Source organism: Drosophila mojavensis, unplaced genomic scaffold, assembly GCF_018153725.1.
Source record: "Drosophila mojavensis isolate 15081-1352.22 unplaced genomic scaffold, ASM1815372v1 contig_74, whole genome shotgun sequence".
NCBI lineage: Eukaryota > Metazoa > Arthropoda > Insecta > Diptera > Drosophilidae > Drosophila > Drosophila mojavensis.
The window spans coordinates 17,143,585-17,166,655 of record NW_025318899.1 but is presented as its reverse complement, the minus strand read 5'-3'; the positions used below and the strand labels follow the sequence as shown (position 1 = coordinate 17,166,655).

General features: G+C 40.3%; 3 protein-coding genes across 3 annotated transcripts; 2 read left to right on the top strand and 1 right to left on the bottom strand.

Annotated features, from left to right (window-relative positions):
- The first annotated feature begins 3,587 nt into the window (after nt 1–3,587).
- Nucleotides 3,588–9,583, top strand: LOC6582844. The gene is made up of 8 exons (XM_002008498.4): nt 3,588–3,701; nt 3,767–4,032; nt 4,099–5,695; nt 6,411–8,499; nt 8,558–8,701; nt 8,791–9,071; nt 9,128–9,289; nt 9,368–9,583. The coding sequence occupies exons 1-8, from the start codon at nt 3,679–3,681 to the stop codon at nt 9,546–9,548; spliced, it is 4,743 nt and encodes a 1,580-aa protein (XP_002008534.1). The 5' UTR covers nt 3,588–3,678; the 3' UTR covers nt 9,549–9,583.
- A 6,582-nt stretch (nt 9,584–16,165) lies between these two features.
- Nucleotides 16,166–17,221, bottom strand: LOC6582839 (cysteine and histidine-rich protein 1 homolog). Its single transcript, XM_002008493.1, has one exon. The coding sequence runs from the start codon at nt 17,219–17,221 to the stop codon at nt 16,166–16,168; it is 1,056 nt and encodes a 351-aa protein (XP_002008529.1).
- A 4,619-nt stretch (nt 17,222–21,840) lies between these two features.
- Nucleotides 21,841–23,053, top strand: LOC26527646 (antichymotrypsin-2). Its single transcript, XM_015162615.3, has 2 exons — nt 21,841–22,843; nt 22,910–23,053. The coding sequence occupies exons 1-2, from the start codon at nt 21,841–21,843 to the stop codon at nt 23,023–23,025; spliced, it is 1,119 nt and encodes a 372-aa protein (XP_015018101.1). The 3' UTR covers nt 23,026–23,053.
- The last annotated feature ends 18 nt before the right edge of the window (nt 23,054–23,071 follow it).

Here is a 23,071-nt window from a genome sequence, read left to right as displayed (position 1 = left end):
TGCGTGGCTTTTGTGAGTCAAATCGATATTACACAAATACGTGAGGACATCAGGGTTCATTGCTTAAGTTTTGCACTGTGCGACATTTTGGGCCAATATGGCACACCACGCACACTGATGGAAATTTAACGAGTTGCACGCCAACAAGCAGCAGTAGCAGGAGTCGCAGGAGCAGTAACAGCAGTAGCAGGAGTCGCAGGAGTAGCAGCAGGCATAAAATAACGGGACATCGCCATACAATAGCAACACATTAGAATCAGCTGTCAGACCGATAAGAGAGGGATCAGAAATGAATGAGAGACAGAGAGAGAGAGAGAGAGAGAGAGACAGAGAGAAAATGTGAACATATAGCTAAATGCTCATAAACAACTCGTTGGATAGTTGACGTGACAACCTTTGTTGTGGCATAGCCTATAAAGCATAAGAGCCCATAAATAAGAGTAGCATCATTCGAAAGCTGGAAAAAACGAATAACTCAGTATGATTTGTTGTAAGTAGGCTTAAAGGGAATTTTTTAACCCGATTTTCTTAGAAATATCGAGGCTGATTAAGTGCATAAAAAAGCAGGTAAGAAGGAATTAAATAATAGAAATAATATATAATATAAAGCTTTATATATACATATTATATATATATATATATATATATATATATATATATATATATATATATATATATATATATATATATATATAAATATATATTTCATTAAGTTAAAGCGCCGAACTGATAATAAAATCAATAACAGCTCTAATAATATATTTCAGTGTATCCAGTCGCCTCTTTATTTGTATTTTTATGTAAACTAAATTTGGAATATAAAACTGGCTTTAATTATTTTTATACCCATATGTGTCACACAATCAATTATTTCGATAGTTTAACTAGCACTCCCTCCCTCTCCCTCACTCTCTCCCAGTGAGCTTAATTACAAAATTATTGTGATTCGCGCTCGCCATACAAATTGGGGGCTTAAATTACTTTTGCATTGCAATTCGAGATTTATTTTTGCAGTAAATGCAATTAGAACATTTAAACATTTGCATTAGCTAGAAAATAATTCACAGTTAGCCCAATATAACGAGCATCGGGCGCTGTTAATGCGTGCATTAAAATCCGCTCACCGTTAACACAGACACCGAGCACGTTTAATTGACTCTAAATGCGGAAATACTCCCTAAATGGGCTTTACATCTATGAATGCTATGCAAAACTAATTGGCTCGACACGCTGACTGTTTAAAAATTTGTTAAGCATTTGCGGTCAGACAAATTAGCTAGGGCAACAATAACAAACAACAACAAATGAATTTGGCTGCTGGCAAAAGTTAATATTAATGTGGGATTTCCCTTTGAAGCACAGCTTCGCATGCAAAACTGCTTATGAATAAAGAAATGATGAAATACACAACAACAACAGCAACACACACACATACACATTGGGCTGACATGCCGCTGGGTCTACAAAATATTAACATACACTTTGCATGACGACGACCCACACATGGACCCAAGCAAAACTTGTCGTTGGACAGACAGACGGAACGACAGACAGCCAGGCAGCTGGCTTAGCCATTTGGCAGGCAATTGTGTGGCCTAGACGCTCTAGCCAGGTCTGACAACAGCGGAAGGAAGAAATTTTCAACACATCTGAGCAGCGGCGCAATCTTTGGCTGAAATTTACCTTTTTCTCATTCTTTATTCTTTATTTTTTATTATGATGCCAAAAGGTCGCTCTCTAACAGGTTGTTGTTGGCACTTTAGTCATTGTCTGGTCTTTATAAAATATTTATTATAGTGAGGACATTGCAATGCCTTTGGATTTTTCGATAGGCTGCCTTTTTAAAAGTATATTTCTATAGAGCTCTCTGCTCGGTAAATTTCAGCACATGCCCAAATGTTGTGGCCCAGAGGCAACGACAGCTGCTCACTGCACAACAATGATTTACAATGCATTGTTAATGCGCTTTTAATGAGCGTTGCATATAAGACTACATATATGTATATGTAGACATATATATTTTCGTTGGGGAAAAAAGTTGTGAACGCCTGCAAAACTTGTTGCCAGAGATTTCTGAGGCTGTGTGGAGCGACGACAAAGTTGCAATGCCGATCAACGCGGCGACGACGTCTTGCCGCAAAGCCGCCTTAAGCGCTTCAAACTTTTGCTGCACTCAGTCATTAACATTAAAGAGATGCCATGTCGTCGTCGTCGTCGTCGCTTTGGGTAGCTAACGAAAAACTTTCCAAGCTGCGCCACGGCACATGTGCACAAAAATGTGCTGGAGTCTGAAACGAACACCAAACCCAACCCAGTCCAACCCTTTTGCAGCCCCCTCTCCAACCGGCTGCACTGCAGGGGCATATAAATAATTGAGTGGCGCCCCAAAGTAGGCAGCAAAGTGCTCGGGCTGCAGGTGCCGCAAGCGAATGTGAAAAATGGCTTGGAATAGATAGGACAGCTACTTAGTTATGCCAATTCTGTGGGCTGGCCCTAAATGCACGAGTTTTTCTGTTACTTAAACCCAAAAGCCAGACTCGTCTTTAATGCAGCTCTATTCCTGTGAATTTAACAAAGATTTTCAACTTAATGCTTTATTTAATGCAATGCGAAATGAATTAAAAGCATTTTCAAAAATATATCCCAACTGAAATGCGGTTAGTCTGGAGCTCTGAAGAACGTATTTGCGCTAAATAAATAATGCAGCCTCGTGGTTTAATAAAAACCAGCTCAAGCACAACACAAATTGCACTCGAGCGACCCACAAAGAAGTTAAGCAGAGTCCCAGACAGCGGCAGCCAGAAAACATTTGCAATAATATTTAAGCAATACAAATAACAAGACACATTCAATTTTTATAAAAAAAAAAAAAAAAAGTCCTTTATTGGGGTATGATGAGCTATGAAATACCCTTAAATGTTGAAGTTCACTGCGATGTGAGGTCCTCTTATTTTTGTCATTTAAATTGATTCGAATGACCTGGAGTTTTATATAACTGTTATATTATATTTATACTTTTTATTAAATATTTTTTATGTTTAATTTTAATTTTTTTAAATTTTTTTATTTATTAATTTTATGCATTTTATTTTATTTTTTTATGAAATACACAATAAATAAGACAGATTATATTTATATAAAATATATATCAGCTTTGTGAAATTAGGAAACAAAAATATAATTTTAAAAAATTAATAAAAATTAAAAAAAAATATGAATAATATCAAAATATATTTTACAATATATTTATATTTAATAAAGAATTATAATTATAATTATACAATTTTATTTTCAATATTTGTATACCTTTTATATACATATAAGTATACATATGCACATACATATAGAAATTGTATATCTGCCTAATTTTGATCATCGTTTACATTGGGTGTTTTATTGACGCTGTTCTTAATGTTATTTCCTGGCTTTATGGGCGCCATTTCAAGCAGCCGCTTGGGAAATTTGCTGCCAAAAATTGTGACGACCAGGTTGAGCAATTAAAGCCACACTGAAAAACAAACACTTAAATTTTCTCTTTAACTTGCTTTCAATTCGCTCTGCAATTTCAGTTGCCATGGCAAACGCTGTCAGAGCCTTGACAACGGAGAAAGTTTGTTGATTGAAACGAAACGCTTTAGGGAATTGCTAGGCGAAACATTTTAGGAAACAAACGGCAAGATGAATATTAGCTCAACAATATGGTAAGTTGTGAATATAACCAACAAATATACAATAGATAGATAGCTGCTGAACATCTCCAAATTAGCTGGTGCAATTGCTACAATTCCGAGAGCATCGTCAATGTGGGTCCCGATGTGCTCTGCCTGCGCGAAGGCAATCTGCTCAAGTTCCTGCAGATATCCACCATGACTGTGAGCTACTTCCGTGCGGAGACAGCGGTGACGGGTCTGCAGATTAGCGCCTTCGCTAGCCACAATCGCTTTCCGCTCTTCGGCTTTGCCGAGAGCATTCTCCATCCCAGCATCCATATCTACAAATATCCCGAATTCACAAGATTCACAACGCTGACGAGTAATTATTATCATAAAAATAAATATATACGGATATAGATTATATATAATATATTTCCCATTTCAGCGGAATCCGTGGTGACCTTTACCATGATCAAATTTTCGGAGCTCGATCTCTTGGTTGGCATCGGCAGCTATCCCAGGTATGCGATTTGTGTGTTCAATTATCGCACCACCCAGACTATACTGGAGCATCCCACTTATATTGCCACACCGGAGTTTTCCATAATCGTGGGCATCACCAATTTGCCCACTATCGTCCAGTACGACAAGATGGAAATGAGCATCCTGTGCTACGAGATGTGCTTCATTGAGAAGGACGCCTATTTGCATAAGACATCCGCTGTGGATATGGGCAAGAACTATGCCAAGTCGGCCAGGCATTTCATGTGCTTCGGCGATGACAGTGGACTCTATGTGATCAACGATTTCGGGGAGTTCTCCCAGGTTGATATACCCTGCTTCGCCGTCAAGCCGCGATGGAAGCCCACCTATATATCGGAGAAGGGCGCAGGGGAATTGGAGGCGCGTGCCCATGCGATCGTCGCTCACAAAATGGGAATTCTGATCAGCAATAGCAGCATGGCGTTCTATATTAAGAAGAAGGCAGGCAACTTCATAGTCGAGTGGACCATCGACCAGGACCTGGCCGACATCGGGCTCTTCGTCAGCAACAACAATGGTGAGCTGTATGCCTCGGGCAAGCACGGCAGCATCGATCGCGTGCTGGTCGAAGAGAACGAGGGCAAGCTGGAGCCGATCATGGCGGCGGGTAAGCCCATACTCGCGTATCGCACACTCGCCTGCTTCAAGGACGAGGTCGTGGTGGTCCTGCACAGCGATGGCTGTGCCATGATGGACTTGCCGACGGGCAAGGTGGTGTCCCACGTGCCCATCCCGATGTCCACAGCCCTGGCCGTGCATCGCGCGAATCCCTTCGTCGTTGTGGGCACCATGGACGGCATCCTCTCGCTCATCTTCTTCGAGAAGATATCCACACCAAATGTCGTGCACCAGATCGAGTGCGAGACTCCGCCCATCTACGAGATAGCCTTCCACGACAGCACCATCGTCTTTCAGGACCAGGCCAAGAACATTCATGTGGTGAACGTCGAGTATCGGCCGCCCAAGATGACGCACTACTTCAGCTTCAATGACGACCAGCTGCTCACGCAGGTGTTCATCCAGGGCTTCATGCTGGTCGAGGGGCCGCGTCTGCTGGTCCCGATCTCGCGCGATCAGAGCCTCGAGAAGCCCGGCCATGCGGAGGAGCTGTGGATCTACAACTGGGGCAAAGACCGACGTCTGCACAGGCGCGAATTGCCGCTGCCCAACACCTATGTGTCCTTCTACACACATCCGCCCATGGGCCGCTGGGTGCAGGTCGAGATTGTGGCCGTGGTCAAGGACAGCACCGTCTTTGATGTGTTCATGCTGCACGAGAACAACGACCTCTACTGGACCACCTCGATCAAGACGACCCACTTCGGCCACCTCACCGGCATCGGCGCCACCAAGCACCTGCTCACATGGGGCGTCGACGGTGTCATGATTCACTTTCGACAGCACAAACGCTCGCGGCTGCCCTTCATGATGTCGCGCTTCGTCACGCTGCTGATCCGGCCTCACTACCTGAAACGCGCCACGGAGTGCTACAATGGAAAGTAAGTAAGCAGATGCGAGTCTAGATGATTCATGATATAAAGTTGACAATATAAACGGTGATATAGTGAGAGGGGATAGGTAGAGTATGACCCAGAGTCGGCAATCTTTTCAATATGAAAATGAAAATTAAATGAAAAATAATTAGCTAATAGCTATGACGAAGAGAGAATTCAGATATTAAAGCTCCTAATTATTTTGATTTTATTATTTAATATAAACTATAATTAATTAATTTTATTTTTTTATTATTATATTATAATTATAATATGATTTAATTTAATTTTTTTATTTTATATTTTTTTTTTGTTATTTAATTTTTATTTTATTCAAAAACATTTATATATATATATATATATATATATATATATATATATATATATATATATATATATTTTTTTTTTTTTTTTTTTTTTTATTTTTTTTTTTTTAATTTTAATATACTTAAATACTTTATTTAATTTTTATTTTATTCAAAATCATTATATATTTTTTTATATATTTATTTTTTTATTTTTATTGTTTAGTATAACTTAAATTATACATTTTTATTATTTTTTTAAATTTTAATGTACTTAAAAACCCGAAGAAAAATATAAATATCATAGCTCTTTATTTTGTTCACATCTCAACCGTTATTTCTAACATCTTAAACATGCAAAAGAGTTCTACATAGAGTCATACTAAAATATTCCTGTGTCTCTCTCATCTCCGCAGATACCTATTGGTATTGACTTCGAAGAATATCATGTGGGTCAGTCGGCTGCCCTCGCTGGCCGATAATATACGGGAGAACATTCAAATGCCGGTGCCCGAGAAGTTTGTGGTGCAGCAGACGGCGCTGGTGACACGCATGTTCCTGCCGCTCACCCTGAAGATGGAGGTCAAGGAGGAGTACACCAATGCGGATCTGTTCAAGCGCGAGAAGGTGCTGCAGATGATACAGGACTTCTCGGCGAAGGTGACGGCGCTGATTGACTACGACATTTCCGTGACGGGCAAGACGCAGGGCATTTTCAAGAAGTTCTGCTTCCACTACAAGTGGCTGGACACCGTCACGGAGGAGGCGCACAAGCTGTGCGAGCTGGAGAGGGCCTCCTTGATGCTCGCCATCGAGGATCAGTCGCGCATCCGGGACTGGATTTTGAAGCTAGTGACTCGCGACGCTGTCAACATTAACTACAAGGTCCGATCGATATTCGCAGATGCCAACTTTGAGAGCTTCTCTTTGCCGCGAAAAACGAACATGGTGGAGTTTGATAAATATCGTTTCTATGATCTGGAGGATCACATACGACTCTCTGCCATTTCCATGGATGAGATCGAAGACGAGGTCAGCCAGATAGAGCAAGGCTCCGGTGAAGATACCGAGAGCGCCAAAGCGCCGGTTCACGAACTGAAGCCCTATGTGGTAGAAGGGCACAGCGTCTACGAGCACATCATGGCGCCGCAATTTCGATTGCAGGATATTCAAACGATCACCTCGAATCAGCTGTATAATGACAATACCAAATACCGCTATTACCTGGTGGATCCCATGAAGGTGGAGTTCAACAAGCACTTCCACGAGGCACAGCAGCTGAAGAAGGAAACGATTGACAACGTGCTGAACACGAATAACGTGCTGATCAAGATCTACGACAATATGAACTGCATGCTGAGGCTTTTGTACATGGACGCGTTTATTCCGCCGGAGCTGACCGTGCCGAAGCTGGCCAAGGATGAGATCATCAAGTGCATCATGGAGGTGGATGACTGCGAGATCAAGGCGATCAATCGGCGCCGAAAAAAGACCATTGACATGGGCGGCAAGCGGGGCCGGCTGCTGCTGTGGTCCGTGGAATTCTGGGCCCGAGCTCTGATCGTGATGATGGATGGCGTCATCGAGAAACTGTGGGAGGAGGAGATCAAGAAGGATATACCGGTGCCAGAGTTCACGCTCAAGAAACAGCCGCACGAGTACACGCTGGAGGATCAGAAGATCTACCGTGCCTACGAGGAGGCCGTCAATCTGCTGCAGGAGGATCGTCGCAAATACCTGCGCATTCTCAATGAGAACGAAGCCAAAACGTTGCAGCTGAAGACGAAGCAAATCCTCAAGCTGAACCAGCGCATCGCCGAGCTGATGCTGGTCAAGCTCAAGTTTAACTTTGCCCAGAAGCAGTGCCGCACTCGCATGCTCAACCAGTTGAAAATCCACAGCACACGCGCCGAGCTGCGCCAACAAATCATTGGCCTCCGAGCGGACATTGACAAGCTGACTGAGTACATCAAGCGCTACACCAACTTGCAGGAGTTCTGGGAGCGAGCCACGCAGGATGTGCGCGCACGCCTCGAGGCGCAGCAGACGCGAGATCGCGCCCTGGAGCGACAATTCCGCAGCAGTTACCTGAACACTGTGCCGCATGCCGCCCACGAGATGACCAAGCTCTTCAAGAAGCGGCCCAAGCTGTCCAACAAACTGTTCAACTCCTCGCTCATCTGCAGTGAAGTGGCACAGAAGCTGGGGCCCAAGCAGCCAAATCGTATGACATTCCCGATGCCCAAAGAGATCTCCGACTTCCTAGCCTACATCGCTGACAATGATGCGCCCAAGAACTGCCCCTCCTCGGTGGACGCCAAGGCCTGGGATGCCTTTGTGAAGCTGCGTCGCCAGAAGATCGAAAGCGAGCTGCGCCTGAAGGGCCTCGGCCATCAGGTGGTGGATAGCCAGAACTATAACAATAACCTAACCAAGGACATCATCGGCCTGAAGGAGACGAAGGCGCTCACCCAAAAGGAAATGGAGGACACCATACAGAGCTATGTGAGTAAGAGAAGCACTATTGCTTGAACTGCAGTTAATATTAGCCATGTTTATGCAGCTGGAGGCCTTGAGGAATATGCCGCTGCAGTTGACCTTGACGCTGGGCCAAGTGGAGGTGCAGGTGGGGGGCTCCGTTAAGTCGTTGGCGAACAGCGTGCTGATGCACGTGGACGACATCAATGATGTGAATCGCATGATAAGGGTAACTAAATAATACATATATATACATATATATGTATATATTGTTATATATGCAAGTTTGACAACAATTTTTTTTCACTCTACTTGCAGGACGCTGGCAATAAGAAGATAAAGTCCATGCAGCGCGTTGCGATCTTCCGGCGTCAGGTGATCTACAAGGAATGGGAGCACAAGCTCTACAAGGCCAACATATCCTATCTGAAGTACATGCTGGATGCCATCGAGAAGTGCAAGATAACCATCGAGTTCCTCAATATTCTGCGCAACTGGGAGAAGATGAAGGCCGATCGACAGAAAATGATGACAGCCGGCGCCATCGAGCGTATCATAGAGCAGAAAATCGCCATATTCCGAAAGCAGATTGATCGCGTGTAAGTTTTCCACTTTGCCTGATGTCAGTCGTGGTGCAATAATACTTTGATTTCAGCAATATCAAAATCGATGAGGTGAAGCAGAAGACTCTCGATATGAAGCGACAAAATCATCTGATTGACTCGAAAATCGATCGACTGAAAGTCGATGTGGCTCTGCAGTCCTCCATGCGCGACACGATGATGGAAGAGCGTCGCGATCGCGAGCAGAACGAACGGTAAGTCATATGCATATATAGTCTAGATTCTGATTGCTGATAGCACTCTCTTGCTGTCTCTCTCTCTCTTTGCTACAGCATGGAACAGATCAAGACTCACCGACAGCTGTTGGACAATGTGCGTAAGCACTATGCCCATGTCTTGGAATTGCAAACGATTCTGGAGCTCCTACGTCTGCGCACCTACCCAACATTGGGTCCACCCTTGCCCCAATGCCATCCGCCCGTGCCGGAACACATTTTATTTTCCGTACCTTAGATCAATAAATGTCGTTTGTCCAGTGTTTCAAGTCATTTCCTGCCTTTCTGTTATTCGAAACTAATTGAGCAACCCACGCTGATTGCTTTCAGCTGCAGCAAGCAAAAGTCAATTGATTTTCAACACCTTCGATTTTAATTAGCCCGGCCAAGCCGCAGACAGTTTATGCCCTGGCAAGTGGAAATTTATTAGCGGTTTTTAGTTTTACCGGATATACTCTCAAATACATGTATATATGTATGTCTAGCTTCGGCATCTGCGTCTGTATTTTGGGTCTGGGGACTCGAGATCTGCCGCCACTTGATTTCATTTGTTTGTGTCTGGGCAAAGGCATAAAGCCATCGTCTGTCTGGCTGTCTATTAGAATTCGCTATTAATTTCGCTGCTTCTGGCTTTCAAGTGGAAAATAAACTTTCACAGACCCAAAGTGTTCACAGCTCAACAGCGGACCCAGACGCAGCCAGAGAGCTGGAAGCCAATAAGTGAGCATCCGCTTAATTTCGGGCACGCAATTTTACATTAAATTGTTTTAATGGATTGCACTTGAAACTAAGCGGCGAAAAGCAACAAAAACAGATGCTGTCTGGGCGGGCTTATGAAGTGTCGCTCCTCTCACATTGGAAGCACTGTCATGAGTTGGAAATATAAATGGTATACATATACATATATACACACATATGTTATCATATGAGACCAATGAAATATGTATATGAACTGAAAGCAAATATCAAATGTATATAAATACATATATAAATAATATATAAATATAAATAAATATAAATAAATATAAATATATAGCTCAACTGAAATTAAATGAATATAGAGTTTATGACAATTTTATTTGCACATTTTGCCATCCAACCTCAATTGCAAAACATTATTTTTCCTGTTTGCTTTTTTAACAATCGAGCAGACACATAAATAACATAAATATTTACACAAATAGCTTAAAAGGCCGATATTACAATAATAAATTGTTGTGTTTACTTAATGCAAACACCAGTGCAGACAGTGGCCGATGAGCCCGATGTGGCTAAAATATATGGCATTAACATCGGGGCTAACTGCTTACAGCGGGCCAACTGTGAATGTCATTTAAATATTGACAAAGTGAAAAATGCGAGAATGGAAAAACTTGGAAAATCGCGTGCGATGTCAGGCAGATAGACGAGCAGCCTGTCAGACGGACGTACTGACAGACGGACAGTCCAGACAGGTCAGCTCTGATGACGACCGCGTCATGTAATCAATTCTTATCAGTGCTTATAGTTCTATTTGTATAAACATGTAAACGCTAGAGCTCAACGTGCCAAACTGTACTTTTTGTATGCTCGATGCGAGACTGATAGAGAAGTCGAACAGCAAATACTCTATTAATATGGTAAGCATGAAAAAGTATTCCCCATTCAAATTTAATCAGCTAATCTACCCATTGCTTGGGTATTTGAATGTTTACTCTGGCCCCGATTTTCTAACCTCAGCGATGATTAGAGAATAACTTATCTCGCTTGTATATTATAGAACAAATAATTGCTATTCATTTGAATTTCTCAACTGTAAGATTGCTACGTATGTGTATACCCTGCATTTGTGTATTCTATATGAAATGTACCATCTGCAATGTTTATCAAAGACTTTTCAAATGGTTTTCAATACACAAATACATATATTTTATATTGAAAGAATTGACAAGATTGCAAAATATACATATAGAGAAATATTGTATGTTTATATTAAAGAATTTGTCGGAATAAAATTGCGTATAAAATATCAAAATATACATAGTTTATATTTGTTATTGGCTAATATAAATCCGTTACGGCATCATCTGCCTGTGTTTCATTATAGCCCGAATTTAGAATTTTGTTAGGCTGAGTAGGTTTGTAGCGCCCCCTTATCAATAAAACACTCAGACAAACATCTATGAGCTAATATGCTTCATATGCTGTTCATTGACGTAGCCTTTAAGCGGAGAGCAAAATGATCAATCAAATCAGCAAATCCAAAAATAAATAAAATAAAATAAATGAAATAAATGAAAATAAATATAATAAATCAGGAAACTGTAAATTGTTTAATACTCTTTTTACACATGGACAAAATATTATTAAAATAATAATATAGCAGCTTAAGAATCTGTAAAAAAAAAAATTGTTTACAGATTTATTACTCTCCTTATATTTTTTTTTAGCGAACTTTAAGCTAGAGGACAGAGTCCACAATATATAAAATTTTCATCAAAAATATTAATATAAATATTGAAATATTTCCTATATTTATATAAATTATATATACATATAATTTATTTATTAAAATATATAATTAAATATTTATCAACTAGATACTCGTTATAAATATTGATTTTCTTTCTGTTTGCTTTAAGCTGTATTCAATTTGCATTTGATTCTCCTTAGCTGTAGATGCCCTGGATACACCACAGCTGACAATGTAAGTGGGTGATAATTGCAATCAGACTCGTCGCACTTGCATAAACACTATAGGTAAAATTGCAACTGCACTTTGCATCTGCTGATTAAAGTGATGCCCGATGATCGCCGCATATTTAAGTGCAGGCCGAGCGAGGCAGAGCGCTCAGTGCAGTTTTTTAGATCTGTCGAGGACGCATCCCCTTTCATAATGGCCAAATTTGTGTTGCTTTTGCTAGTGTGCGCCTTTGTTGTTGTAAGTCAATTGAACTGATGCCCGATTCCGTGCCAGACTCTAAAGATAATTGCTTGCTACAGGTGTGCACCGGCGATGAGGTGAAAAAGGATTCGACTGCACTGGACGATATTCAGGCCACTATTGAAGCGCGTCTGAAGGAGGTCAAGGATTACTTTAACGAGCACGTCGACCAGGAAAAAGTCAAGGAGTTCGTCGAGAAATTCGGTGAAAATGCCAAAAAGTTCTTAACGGACACCCAAAAGGAAGCCGAAAAGTTGACCGAAAAGAAAGCGTAAATCATGCATTCGAATCGAATTCGAATCAAGTGCAGATTGAATACTTTTTAATTTTAATAAATATGATCAAAGTTTGCCTTCATGAAATAAACAAAACAGAAAGAAGCTGAACCAAACTGGAATACAATTGTTTAAAACTATATTACGAATGTGAATTTAATAGAGCAAAGCATACTGTTGAGATTTCCATGAACACAGTTTTGAGAGTTATACTACATAGATGCATTGCATAAAATTCCATCAAGTAGAAACTTTATTTTTGCAATTATTGAGCATAGTATATATATGAGTATATACAGATATACATATATTTAAATATATTACTGATTATTTTTTCAGAATAGCGAGTGTGAGTGAGTTTCTCTTATTTACATAAATATTATTTCATATTTTATATTACTCTAACAAACACATAAAGAAAGCTATTAAGCTACACGTTTATTCACAAAGTCTCTAAGCAAAGCTCAAAATGAAATCAACAAAGTGAAGAAAAGCACCAGCTGATAGTCGACTTCCCAACACCCTTACTTGCTTGTTGTAGCCCAACATCTCTGGGCTCTAAGTACCTCAAGGCGTAGTACTTTATATAATTAGCTAAAAGAGCTATAGCTGATTAAAGTCTTATGTACGAGGTCTGTTTGAAGAGTATTGCAAATTTTCAATTCTTTAAGGCTTACGTATGTATATTTTCTTTTTAAATTTTCTTGTGAAACTTTGTTGGCAGACACAGCTCCTTCACTTCAGATATTTTATTAATTGAAGGAACTATTGTGAAGGAGAAACATCATTTTTTAAACGGAACATCATCAGAAATAAAAAATTTAATTTTACTTTAATAAATAATATAAATAACTTATGGAACAAATTTCGTAATTTTCAATACTTTGATATTTTAATATGAAATTTGATTGCTGCTACACAGATAGCAAAATGCTAAGAGCAACAACAAAAACAAAACCGGAATTAAAATCCAGTGTTATTTACGCCGAGTTCCCTAAATCTCTTTCGATGCTCGCTGCGCACAGCTGATCACAATTTCGGAGCTGATAAGTGCCGTCGAGCACGTGCGATGTCGAGGCGAAGTTCTTCAAGTGAGGCCTCAATTTGGGTTTCTGGTTCATCGTTTTATTAGTACACATTTCGTTGCTTGACTGCTTGGTGCCACACTGAAAATAAAAAAAATCCCTAATAATGGCAAAGATCGCTCTTGTTTTTCTGCTCTTTGCGCTATTTGTGGTAAGTGAAACACATGCCACCTCAAGTGGATCAATTGGAGTCAGTGTATTTATGGTCTCGTATGTGTTTCTCAATTGTATTTTCAGTTCTGCGCCGCCGATGAGGCTACAACGCAAAACAATGATCCACTCCAGCCGCTTGGCGCTCAAATTAACAATATATTCAACAATTTCAAAAATCTTCAAATCGACACGGAGGCTATGAAGAAATATGCCAACGAGTTCATTGACAACACCAATAAATTTTTGGAGAACCATAAGAAGAGCCTGCAACAAAATTAAAATTCCTTTTACATATGTACAAAATATATTAATGAAAATGTATAATGTAGGCGTAAGCAATAACAATTCCATTGAATGGAGGTAATAAAGAGAAAATAATACTATTCTGAGAAGTGAATTCAATTTGATAAAAGTCGCGAAGTATATGATAGGCAAAAGTCATATGAAGTCAGAAGTTGTCGCACGTTACTGACTGTTTCATATTTGTTTGTGGTCTAAAAACATTTGCATATTTTGCGATGAACGAGACAACAAGGCATCTGCAATTTTTAGCTGCGGCAATAAATATAGTAGTACGACTTAGCACTTGTTCGGCTGACCCAGGTTTTTTTTTTTTTTTTTTTAATCAAAGATAAACACAATATTTGCTTTAAATTGTTGTCAAAGTATTGAATGTCCAATAATACTACTCTTACCACACCTCCTGCTATTACTACTACTATTTCTACATTAACTGCTACTATATAGTCTACTACTATTACTATTACTACTACTGCTATTACTACTACTATTACTATTACTATTACATCTACTGCTATTACTACTACTATTACTACTACTATTACCTCTACTGCTATTATTACTACTATTACTACTCCTACTACTACTGCTACAATATATACTACTATTACAACTACTACTACTGCTACAATATATACTACTATTACAACTACTACTACTGCTACAATATATACTACTATCACAACTACTACTACTACTACTACTGCAACTACTACTTCTACTACTACTAAACCTACTACTATTACTACTACTACTACTATTACTATTACAACTACTATTACCTCTACTGCTATTACTACTACTATTACCTCTACTGCTATTACTACTACTATTACTACTACTATTACCTCTACTGCTATTACTACTACTATTACTACTCCTACTACTACTGCTACAATATATACTATTACAACTACTACTACTACTACCTCTACTACTACTACTATTACTACTACATTTCTATTTAAAAATATTTGCTTTTATCTATTATATGTGGATTCAAATTTGTGCTCTACCTTCCTATCTTTTCATTGCTTTACATTAAATGTATTGCAGAAAATAAATACCAAAGGCAAGTAAAAGAGTTACTCAAATCTATTCCGACTGCCCATTTTGTATATATATGTACATACATATATAGTTCTAGTTCACAATAAATGATTTGATAACGTTATACAAATATGAATCAATTTGCTCATATACAAATATTTTTTCGGTTTTTGTTTGGGTCTCTATGAAAATAAAAGTTGAGCTTGTGGCATGTGTGGCCGGTTTCCACACACACACACACACATACACGAAATTACAATCAACGTGCAAACAACTATCGACTGCATGCCGTATGCCGCCCCTGACCTCTGACCACCACATGGCTCAACGCTTGACTGATAAGTGGTCCCAAGTCTATCGGGTCTATCGGGCTGCTGTCTCAAAAAGAAGACGCATAGAAGACGCAAAACGAGGTGTTGTTAGAAATGAACTGCCAGCCGCTAATTCAGTACTCAGCTTCGTCTTCGACTGTGCAGAGCTATAAGTCCTTTTCCAGAACAACATAAAATGGCCAAGATCGCTATCCTCTTCGTGCTCGTCGCACTCGTTGCCGTAAGTCCAATGGGTGTGTCCATCTGTTTGGGATTAGCTCTCATGTTTTTCTTTTTCGTTTCGTTCTATCCGTAGATCTGCAACGGACACCGCGTGGCTCGTGACGCACCCTCCGTTGAAGCACCCTCTCTGGGCCCGGCTCTGCAGCCCTTCGTCGACAGCGTGAAGCAGTTGTTCAACGAAAAGAATACTGCCGTAAGTACTTTACTTTACCAATGCGAAGATTGTTGATCGTTGATCGATGATCTGAGTTGAGTTGAGTTTTGACTAGTTTTATTGACTGTGTCCCATATGTTCATATGCAGGAGTTGAAGAAAACCGGACAGCTGATTTCGGATCGCGCTCAAGAGTTCGGCTCGGACGCCGCCAAGCTGTTCAGTAGCTGGGTTGACAAGCTCAGCAAGGATATCGAAGAAAATAAGAAGCAATAAATTCACATATAACATACAACGAACGATGCTAATAAATGTTTAAGAACTTGCAAAATAGTCCAACTCCACTGTTCATCATTTCGTAATTAGTTCAACATCATCCAGAGTCGCAGTTTCATGCACGGCATGGCCAGCAGACGGTAAGTGGCTAAGGGGCAGCTCATTGGCAGCAGCTTGAAGTCGGAGCTCTGGCCGGCCAAATTATAGTATGCCTCGTTCAGCTCCGGCTCCACGTCCATCAGCTGCTTGGGCCGCACATATACCGCCGGCAGGGTGGCAAAGTATTTCACCGAGAGTATCTCACGCGGCGATGATAGGATCTTCAGGCTGTAGCTCAGCTGGCGCTCGTTGCCGGGGCCAGTGACCACCAGCCGGATGCGCACACGCCAGGTCTCCTCGAACACATAAATGGTGGGCGCTTGGAAGCGGACCTCGGCGTCCAGGCGACACGTGTGCAGGGGCCAGCGCAGGTCCAGATCCTCATATGAGATCCGCTTGGCACTCAGCTGCCGATGGCACTGGCGCAGCGAGTGGACAGCCATCTGTTCCAGCTGGTCGATGGTGTCCAGTGCGGTCAGAATCTCATCGCTCGACAATTGCAGATAATTGCAGTTGGCCTCGTGCTGAATGCTGTCCTCCTGGCAGCCCTGCCAGGTGCAGCCCAGGCAGCGGTACTGGCAGTGCACCAGGCGCTTGGAACACTCCGTTTTCAGATGTTTGGCCAGGGACTTGTATTCCATTTGCTGTTCACAGTCCGAGCAGCTTTTCGGCAGCTCCCAGAGCGTCTGGCCCACGGCCAGATTCTTCGTCAGCTCCTGCCAGCTAATGTGGGTGCGGCAGTGCGGGCACTGGGCATCGCGACTGTTCAGCACCGCCTCGGCCAGCAGGCGGGTCACGCAATCCTCGCACACGATGTGCCCCAGGGTGCACTGATAGCTATCATCCGGGTGGGGCAGCTCCAGGCACACGGTGCATAGCATTACCTTGCGCAGACGTTCGCTTAGCTCCGGCTCGCCGCGCGCCACATCGGCTGTGCTCGAACCGCTCGACGGATCCGTCTGCCCCGCACCGCTCGGCTCCACATCGCTGTTCAAACGTTGGCGCTTACAGGGCCTTGCGCCCTCGTCGTCCGTGTTGGGCATGCTGTGTTTCAATTTGGATGTTTCGTGTTGCTGTTTGCTGTTTTCTGTTTCTGTTTATGTCGGATGCTGTTGGAACGAGTTGGCTCCTGGAAAGCTACCTGCTCTAGTTTAAGGTTATTTTCATTTGTTTGTTTCGAGTGTTGTTGATTTTCGTATGTTGACTTGGCTCACAGCTTGTGAGCCCCAACTAGACAGAACACACAGCCCAGCAACAACGCCAACCTAGATCGTACTCCCCTAACATCATTTGAATAACGACTTGCTCAGTAAATTAAAAAATTGTAATTTGTAGAAAATATAAATGAATACAAATATAAACAAAGAATTTCATAATGAAGTACAACATTTAAATAAATTCTCTTTGAATATGTAAGATATGTGAGATATGTAGGACAAATTATTTAAAAATATAAATGAATTCAAAAAAAACTTACAAATATTAAAATGTAAATAAATATACGTTTTAAATCAACTTTTCTTAAAGTAAACCACAATAAAAAAATCTTTAAAAATATAAATACCATTTTAAAAAATTTCTTTTTATTTTGAAAGCATTTATAGTTAAAGAAGTTGTAGAAGCAGATTAAATAAATTTCTATTTTAATATAAAGTGATTAAACCCAGATTAGGTTGCTACACAAATCCGCTTAGTCGATGACATTAATAAAATTCATTCTTTTTTAAGCAGCACGAAAAATTTATAAAATATATATAGTATAAATATATATACAATCTTTTTTAAACTGCCAAAAGTATCGCTTCAGGGTTATCAGACATAAACCCTGGGCAGAGCTTAATAGAAACCAAAATGCTTTTCCGGCTACGATAACCTGTGCTCCAAGAATGAAAAGGAAAAGAAAAAGAAAAATAGAATATTAGTTTTGATGAAATATTGCCTAAAACATAAAGTCAAGGATTTACCGCAGCTATAAGCTAAATACATTTTGGGTTTATGGAGTTATATAGAGATGTACAAATTTGGCTGGCGAATCACAGTTGACTGAAATTTCTCATTCATTTTGCGCTGAGCTTTGCTACTTTTTCAGAGGTTGAGCGAGTATTAAGCAGTCAGTTGGAGGGGACTGCAAAATGCTAGCCTATTATATTTTCTATATAAATAGATGTTGATCTTACATAACAGTGTGTAGTAGGTTGATAAGGCAACACGCCATGTGAGGCAACATAATTGATGCAATCATTCTTTAAATGTCAAAGTCAACTAATAATTGTACAAGGCGGCCATGAAGCCTGAGCAATGACTCGAACTGTCGAAATACGCTCTCTCCCAACTCTGCGTGCTCTTGTGATTTGGCAAAAAAGCAAACAAATAAATGCTAAATTACATGCACAAAAAAGCGACAGCTGTAAAATATTTGCCAGTTATTTCGCACACCTGTCTGCGCAGCAAGCCAGGCAGAAGCCATGGCCAAAACACTAACAGTGTCTCTCTCTCTCTCTCTCTCTCTCTCTCTGTCTCCTTCTCTCTACCTTCCGTGCTGATGCCATCCATTCACCTCAGCCTCGCACGATTGCATAACATCAAAGTAGATTTTTGCTTCCCATTCAAGCGTATCGCTTCTCTTAGCCAAACTAAAAAATGTTCTCAATGAAAAACGCGGCAAATGCTGAAGACCCTATTCATCTTGCATTGTCGTTCAGGCACATCTCTCTGCCAGCGTTGTGTAAAATTTATAATACATTTCTAGCATTTCTCAATGATGTATGAAATGTCTTTATTTTCATTCATTTTGTTTTTGTTTTCTTTTCCCTAACTCGCAGAGAAATCGTTTCCAAATCTATCTGCACTTTGTTTATTCTATTCACTATTTTATACTTTAGCTATTTCTATGAAATTTATTTTATATCTAAAATGCATTTTAAACCTTAGCTACGAACAGTTCATATACACATACATTCACATACATTGTTTAGCACTTTGTTTGTATTGACTTAAACCTGAGCCGGCTTAGCTCTCTCTTTCTCCATACTGAGCTGGATTGCGGCACATGAGCAGATTCTGAGTGTGCTCCAATGACATTAGCTGAAAGTGTTGAAAAGTTGAAGTCTATGCATATGTAGTTATATCATATCAATCTGATTCGCAATAAACTTCAACATGCTTAACTTTTCGATGTAGTCCTACTGACACATTTTCGCTGAATTTTTCATCATATTTTCAACTCATTTAAATTTTAATAAAGTGTTGTGAACGTGCATGCATGGTAAACAGTCTAAATAAAGGCGGGCAGAGTAGAGCAAATAAAAGTAAATCACACATACGCCATGTGTACGTTTCACAGAGTCAGTTAAGTCGCCGGCTTGTCAATCGCCAGTGTCGCAACTTTTGTTTCATTAAAAATTTAATAAATGCTGCCACAATAACACACAAAAAGGGGTGACAGAAGCTGAAAAGCGCGTAACCTATTTTGTTGTTGGCCTTTAAGAGAAATGAAAAAACCAACGCACTAACACACACACACACAATTGCAATTCGCCTTCCAAAACAATATGGCAGACATGCGTGTGCCTGTAGCTGTTTGTATGAATGCATTGTAATGCTAATTTAAATAACGATAAGCCCAACAAGAACATCAGCTTTATCAACAACACCCAACACACACATCTACACACCCACACACACACACGCGCGCGATGACAGCGACTACAATGGCAACAATAATAGGAAAACAATTTGACATGCTGTGATTTTGCCGTCGTAGCTGCTATTAATACCCTATCCTCTTATGGGTCCAGCCAATTGAGCACTGTCAATGTGACAATGCGGGCGGGCTAATGGCGGAGTAAGTGGGCGGGGTGAAACTATGTCTGCGAGACTGTCTCTCGCGCTCTCTCTCTCTCTCTTTCGCACTTTCTTCGAGTAACTCAGCTAGTGTACGTCTGCTTGAAATAGTCTATATCCATAATGATAAAACGTAGGCAACCTTTGGTGTACATTCCTCTATCCGTCGATCTCACTGTCTTCTGGTCTTGTTTTTATCTACTTCTCCTTTAAAAATCTGTGCGTCTCTGTCTCTCTCCAACATATACTTTCCCTCTCTTTCCTCCTTCCTTCGTTTCTATCCGTCTTTCTTTATCTCTGTCCGATTTTCTCTCTTTCTCGCTCTCTATCTCACTCACTCTCTGTCACTCTATATACTTACATATATAGAGCAGCCTTGTTAGAGTATGAAATCTGTGTCTAGGCATTGCATGTTCTCTTCCGCCTCGACAGACTGTCAGCGTCGATATAGCATCACACACTCACACACACACATCCACCCACACACACACTGCTGGCATATTAGCGATGTATGCAAAAACAAATAATAAAGCCACTTGCGCATAAGAAGAACGGAAAAAAACATACTGTTGTTGCGTCGCTTGATTGTTGTTCTTGTTGCAGTTGTTGCTATTGTCGCTGCTGCGTGAGCGTGTGCCATGCCAGCATAGAGCAGGCATTATCCCTTCTATCACTTGCCACATTTTCGCATAATGCGGCGTAAAATAGCGTCATTGTTGCAGTTGTTGTTGTTGTTGCTGCTGCTGCTGCTGCCGCTGCTGCTCTACAGTTGCGAACAATGAATACATTTGTAATGTTAATGGAATGCAACGGCAATGGCAACCGAAAGAACAACAAACACTTGCAACTAGCAACTACTCCATCAGCTATTTCAGAGCTGATGTTTGTTTGCATTGCGCTGCGTTGTGGTGCGTTCTGTGTGCTTGTCATTCAGTTACTTTGCCATAAAAAGGAACACAAGCCCAACGAAAACATGGGCGACAATGCAACGCCCTCAAGCTATAAACAGATGCACCATGCGCTGGAATAACCAGGAATATCTCTTTAAAGCTCTACAGATACAGATACAGATACAGATACAGATACAGATACAGATACAGATACAGATACAGATACAGATACAGATACAGATACAGATACAGATACAGATACAGATACAGATACAGATACAGATACAGATACAGATACAGATACAGATACAGATACAGATACAGATACAGATACAGATACAGATACAGATACAGATACAGATACAGATACAGATACAGATACAGATACAGATACAGATACAGATACAGATACAGATACAGATACAGATACAGATACAGATACAGATACAGATACAGATACAGATACAGATACAGATACAGATACAGATACAGATACAGATACAGATACAGATACAGATACAGATACAGATACAGATACAGATACAGATACAGATACAGATACAGATACAGATACAGATACAGATACAGATACAGATACAGATACAGATACAGATACAGATACAGATACAGATACAGATACAGATACAGATACAGATACAGATACAGATACAGATACAGATACAGATACAGATACAGATACAGATACAGATACAGATACAGATACAGATACAGATACAGATACAGATACAGATACAGATACAGATACAGATACAGATACAGATACAGATACAGATACAGATACAGATACCACAGGAATTCAACAACTACTAAATGGCATATCATTTAGCGGAATAATGCGAGTCTAATGAATTATCTTTCCGGAACCCATATAAGTCTTCGGATGTAAGGTCTAGAACAGTTTGTCCAGAATGGCGAAGCTCTGTCGGTATCCCCTGTTTGTGCTCCTACTATCAAGTTTTCTTCAATTGACCCTGGCCGACATAGCCACGACGATAATTGCATCCGTTTTCAAAAAGACTAAAACGCTCAATTTTGTTATGTCGCCCCGATTACTGATCGAAAGTCTTTATCCAATCTATGTGGGAGCTGGTGGCGATACTTTACGTGAAATCTCTAAATTTCTAAAAATTGAAGACGAAACAAAGCTCCGAGTACTGACGGAGTTTGAGAGTGACAGAAAGCGCATTGCTCAATCTTTAAAAGGAACAGTAACTATGGCCACAGCTTTATTTGGGTCCAACAAAAATAAAATCCCTGATGAGTATACAAACATACTTATTGGTATACTTAATACTGACTATCAAACGGTCGACTTTAAGAGACCTACTGCTGCTGCTAAGGTTATCAATGAGTGGGTGGCGAACAATACGGACAACCATATAACACATCTGATTGATAAAACTCCCTTAGGCGCAAAGCTTATGCTTTTCAGTGCCTTGTACTTTAACGGAAATCTATCATTACCAAATCCGAAAGAAATAACTGAAACATTTTATTCAACTTTAATCGGTGGAACAGAATCCCGCTTCAATGTAAGCGCGACGTTGACTAAAATTCGCTTACAATACGATTTCCTAAAAGAAATAAATGCAGACATCGTATCTGTACCTTATATCAAGAGCAAGGTGAAACTTGTGTTCTTGATACCGAAAGAAAAGAATGATATTCAAACTATTGAAAATAACCTTCATAAAGTAAATGTATCGCGACTTGCACCAAAGAAAAGAAAAACATTCGAATTGATAATACCATACTTTACCGTAAAATCTACCCAGAACTACAAAAGTGTTTTTGAATATATACACGACGATCGAACGATTTCATATCGAAGTAAAACATTTTTGCAAGACATCATACAAAAAATTGAATTTAAACAGTTCAAATCGCATTCTCAAGGCGCATCAGGCAGAGGTTGGTGTCACTTTCACATTCTTCTTTAAAGGAATATTATTTATCTGAATTGCTCTATTATTCCAGCAAGCCTACACAGAAGCAATGGTTTGGCACGCATCAGTTTACTTCATCCATTCATATTTTTAGTCAAAGACAAGTTTAATATTTATTTGGCTGGACGCATTGGGCTTATAAAATAATAAGTAAATTCTTGATATAGTCAAAAAATGCTTGAACTGTTTTATT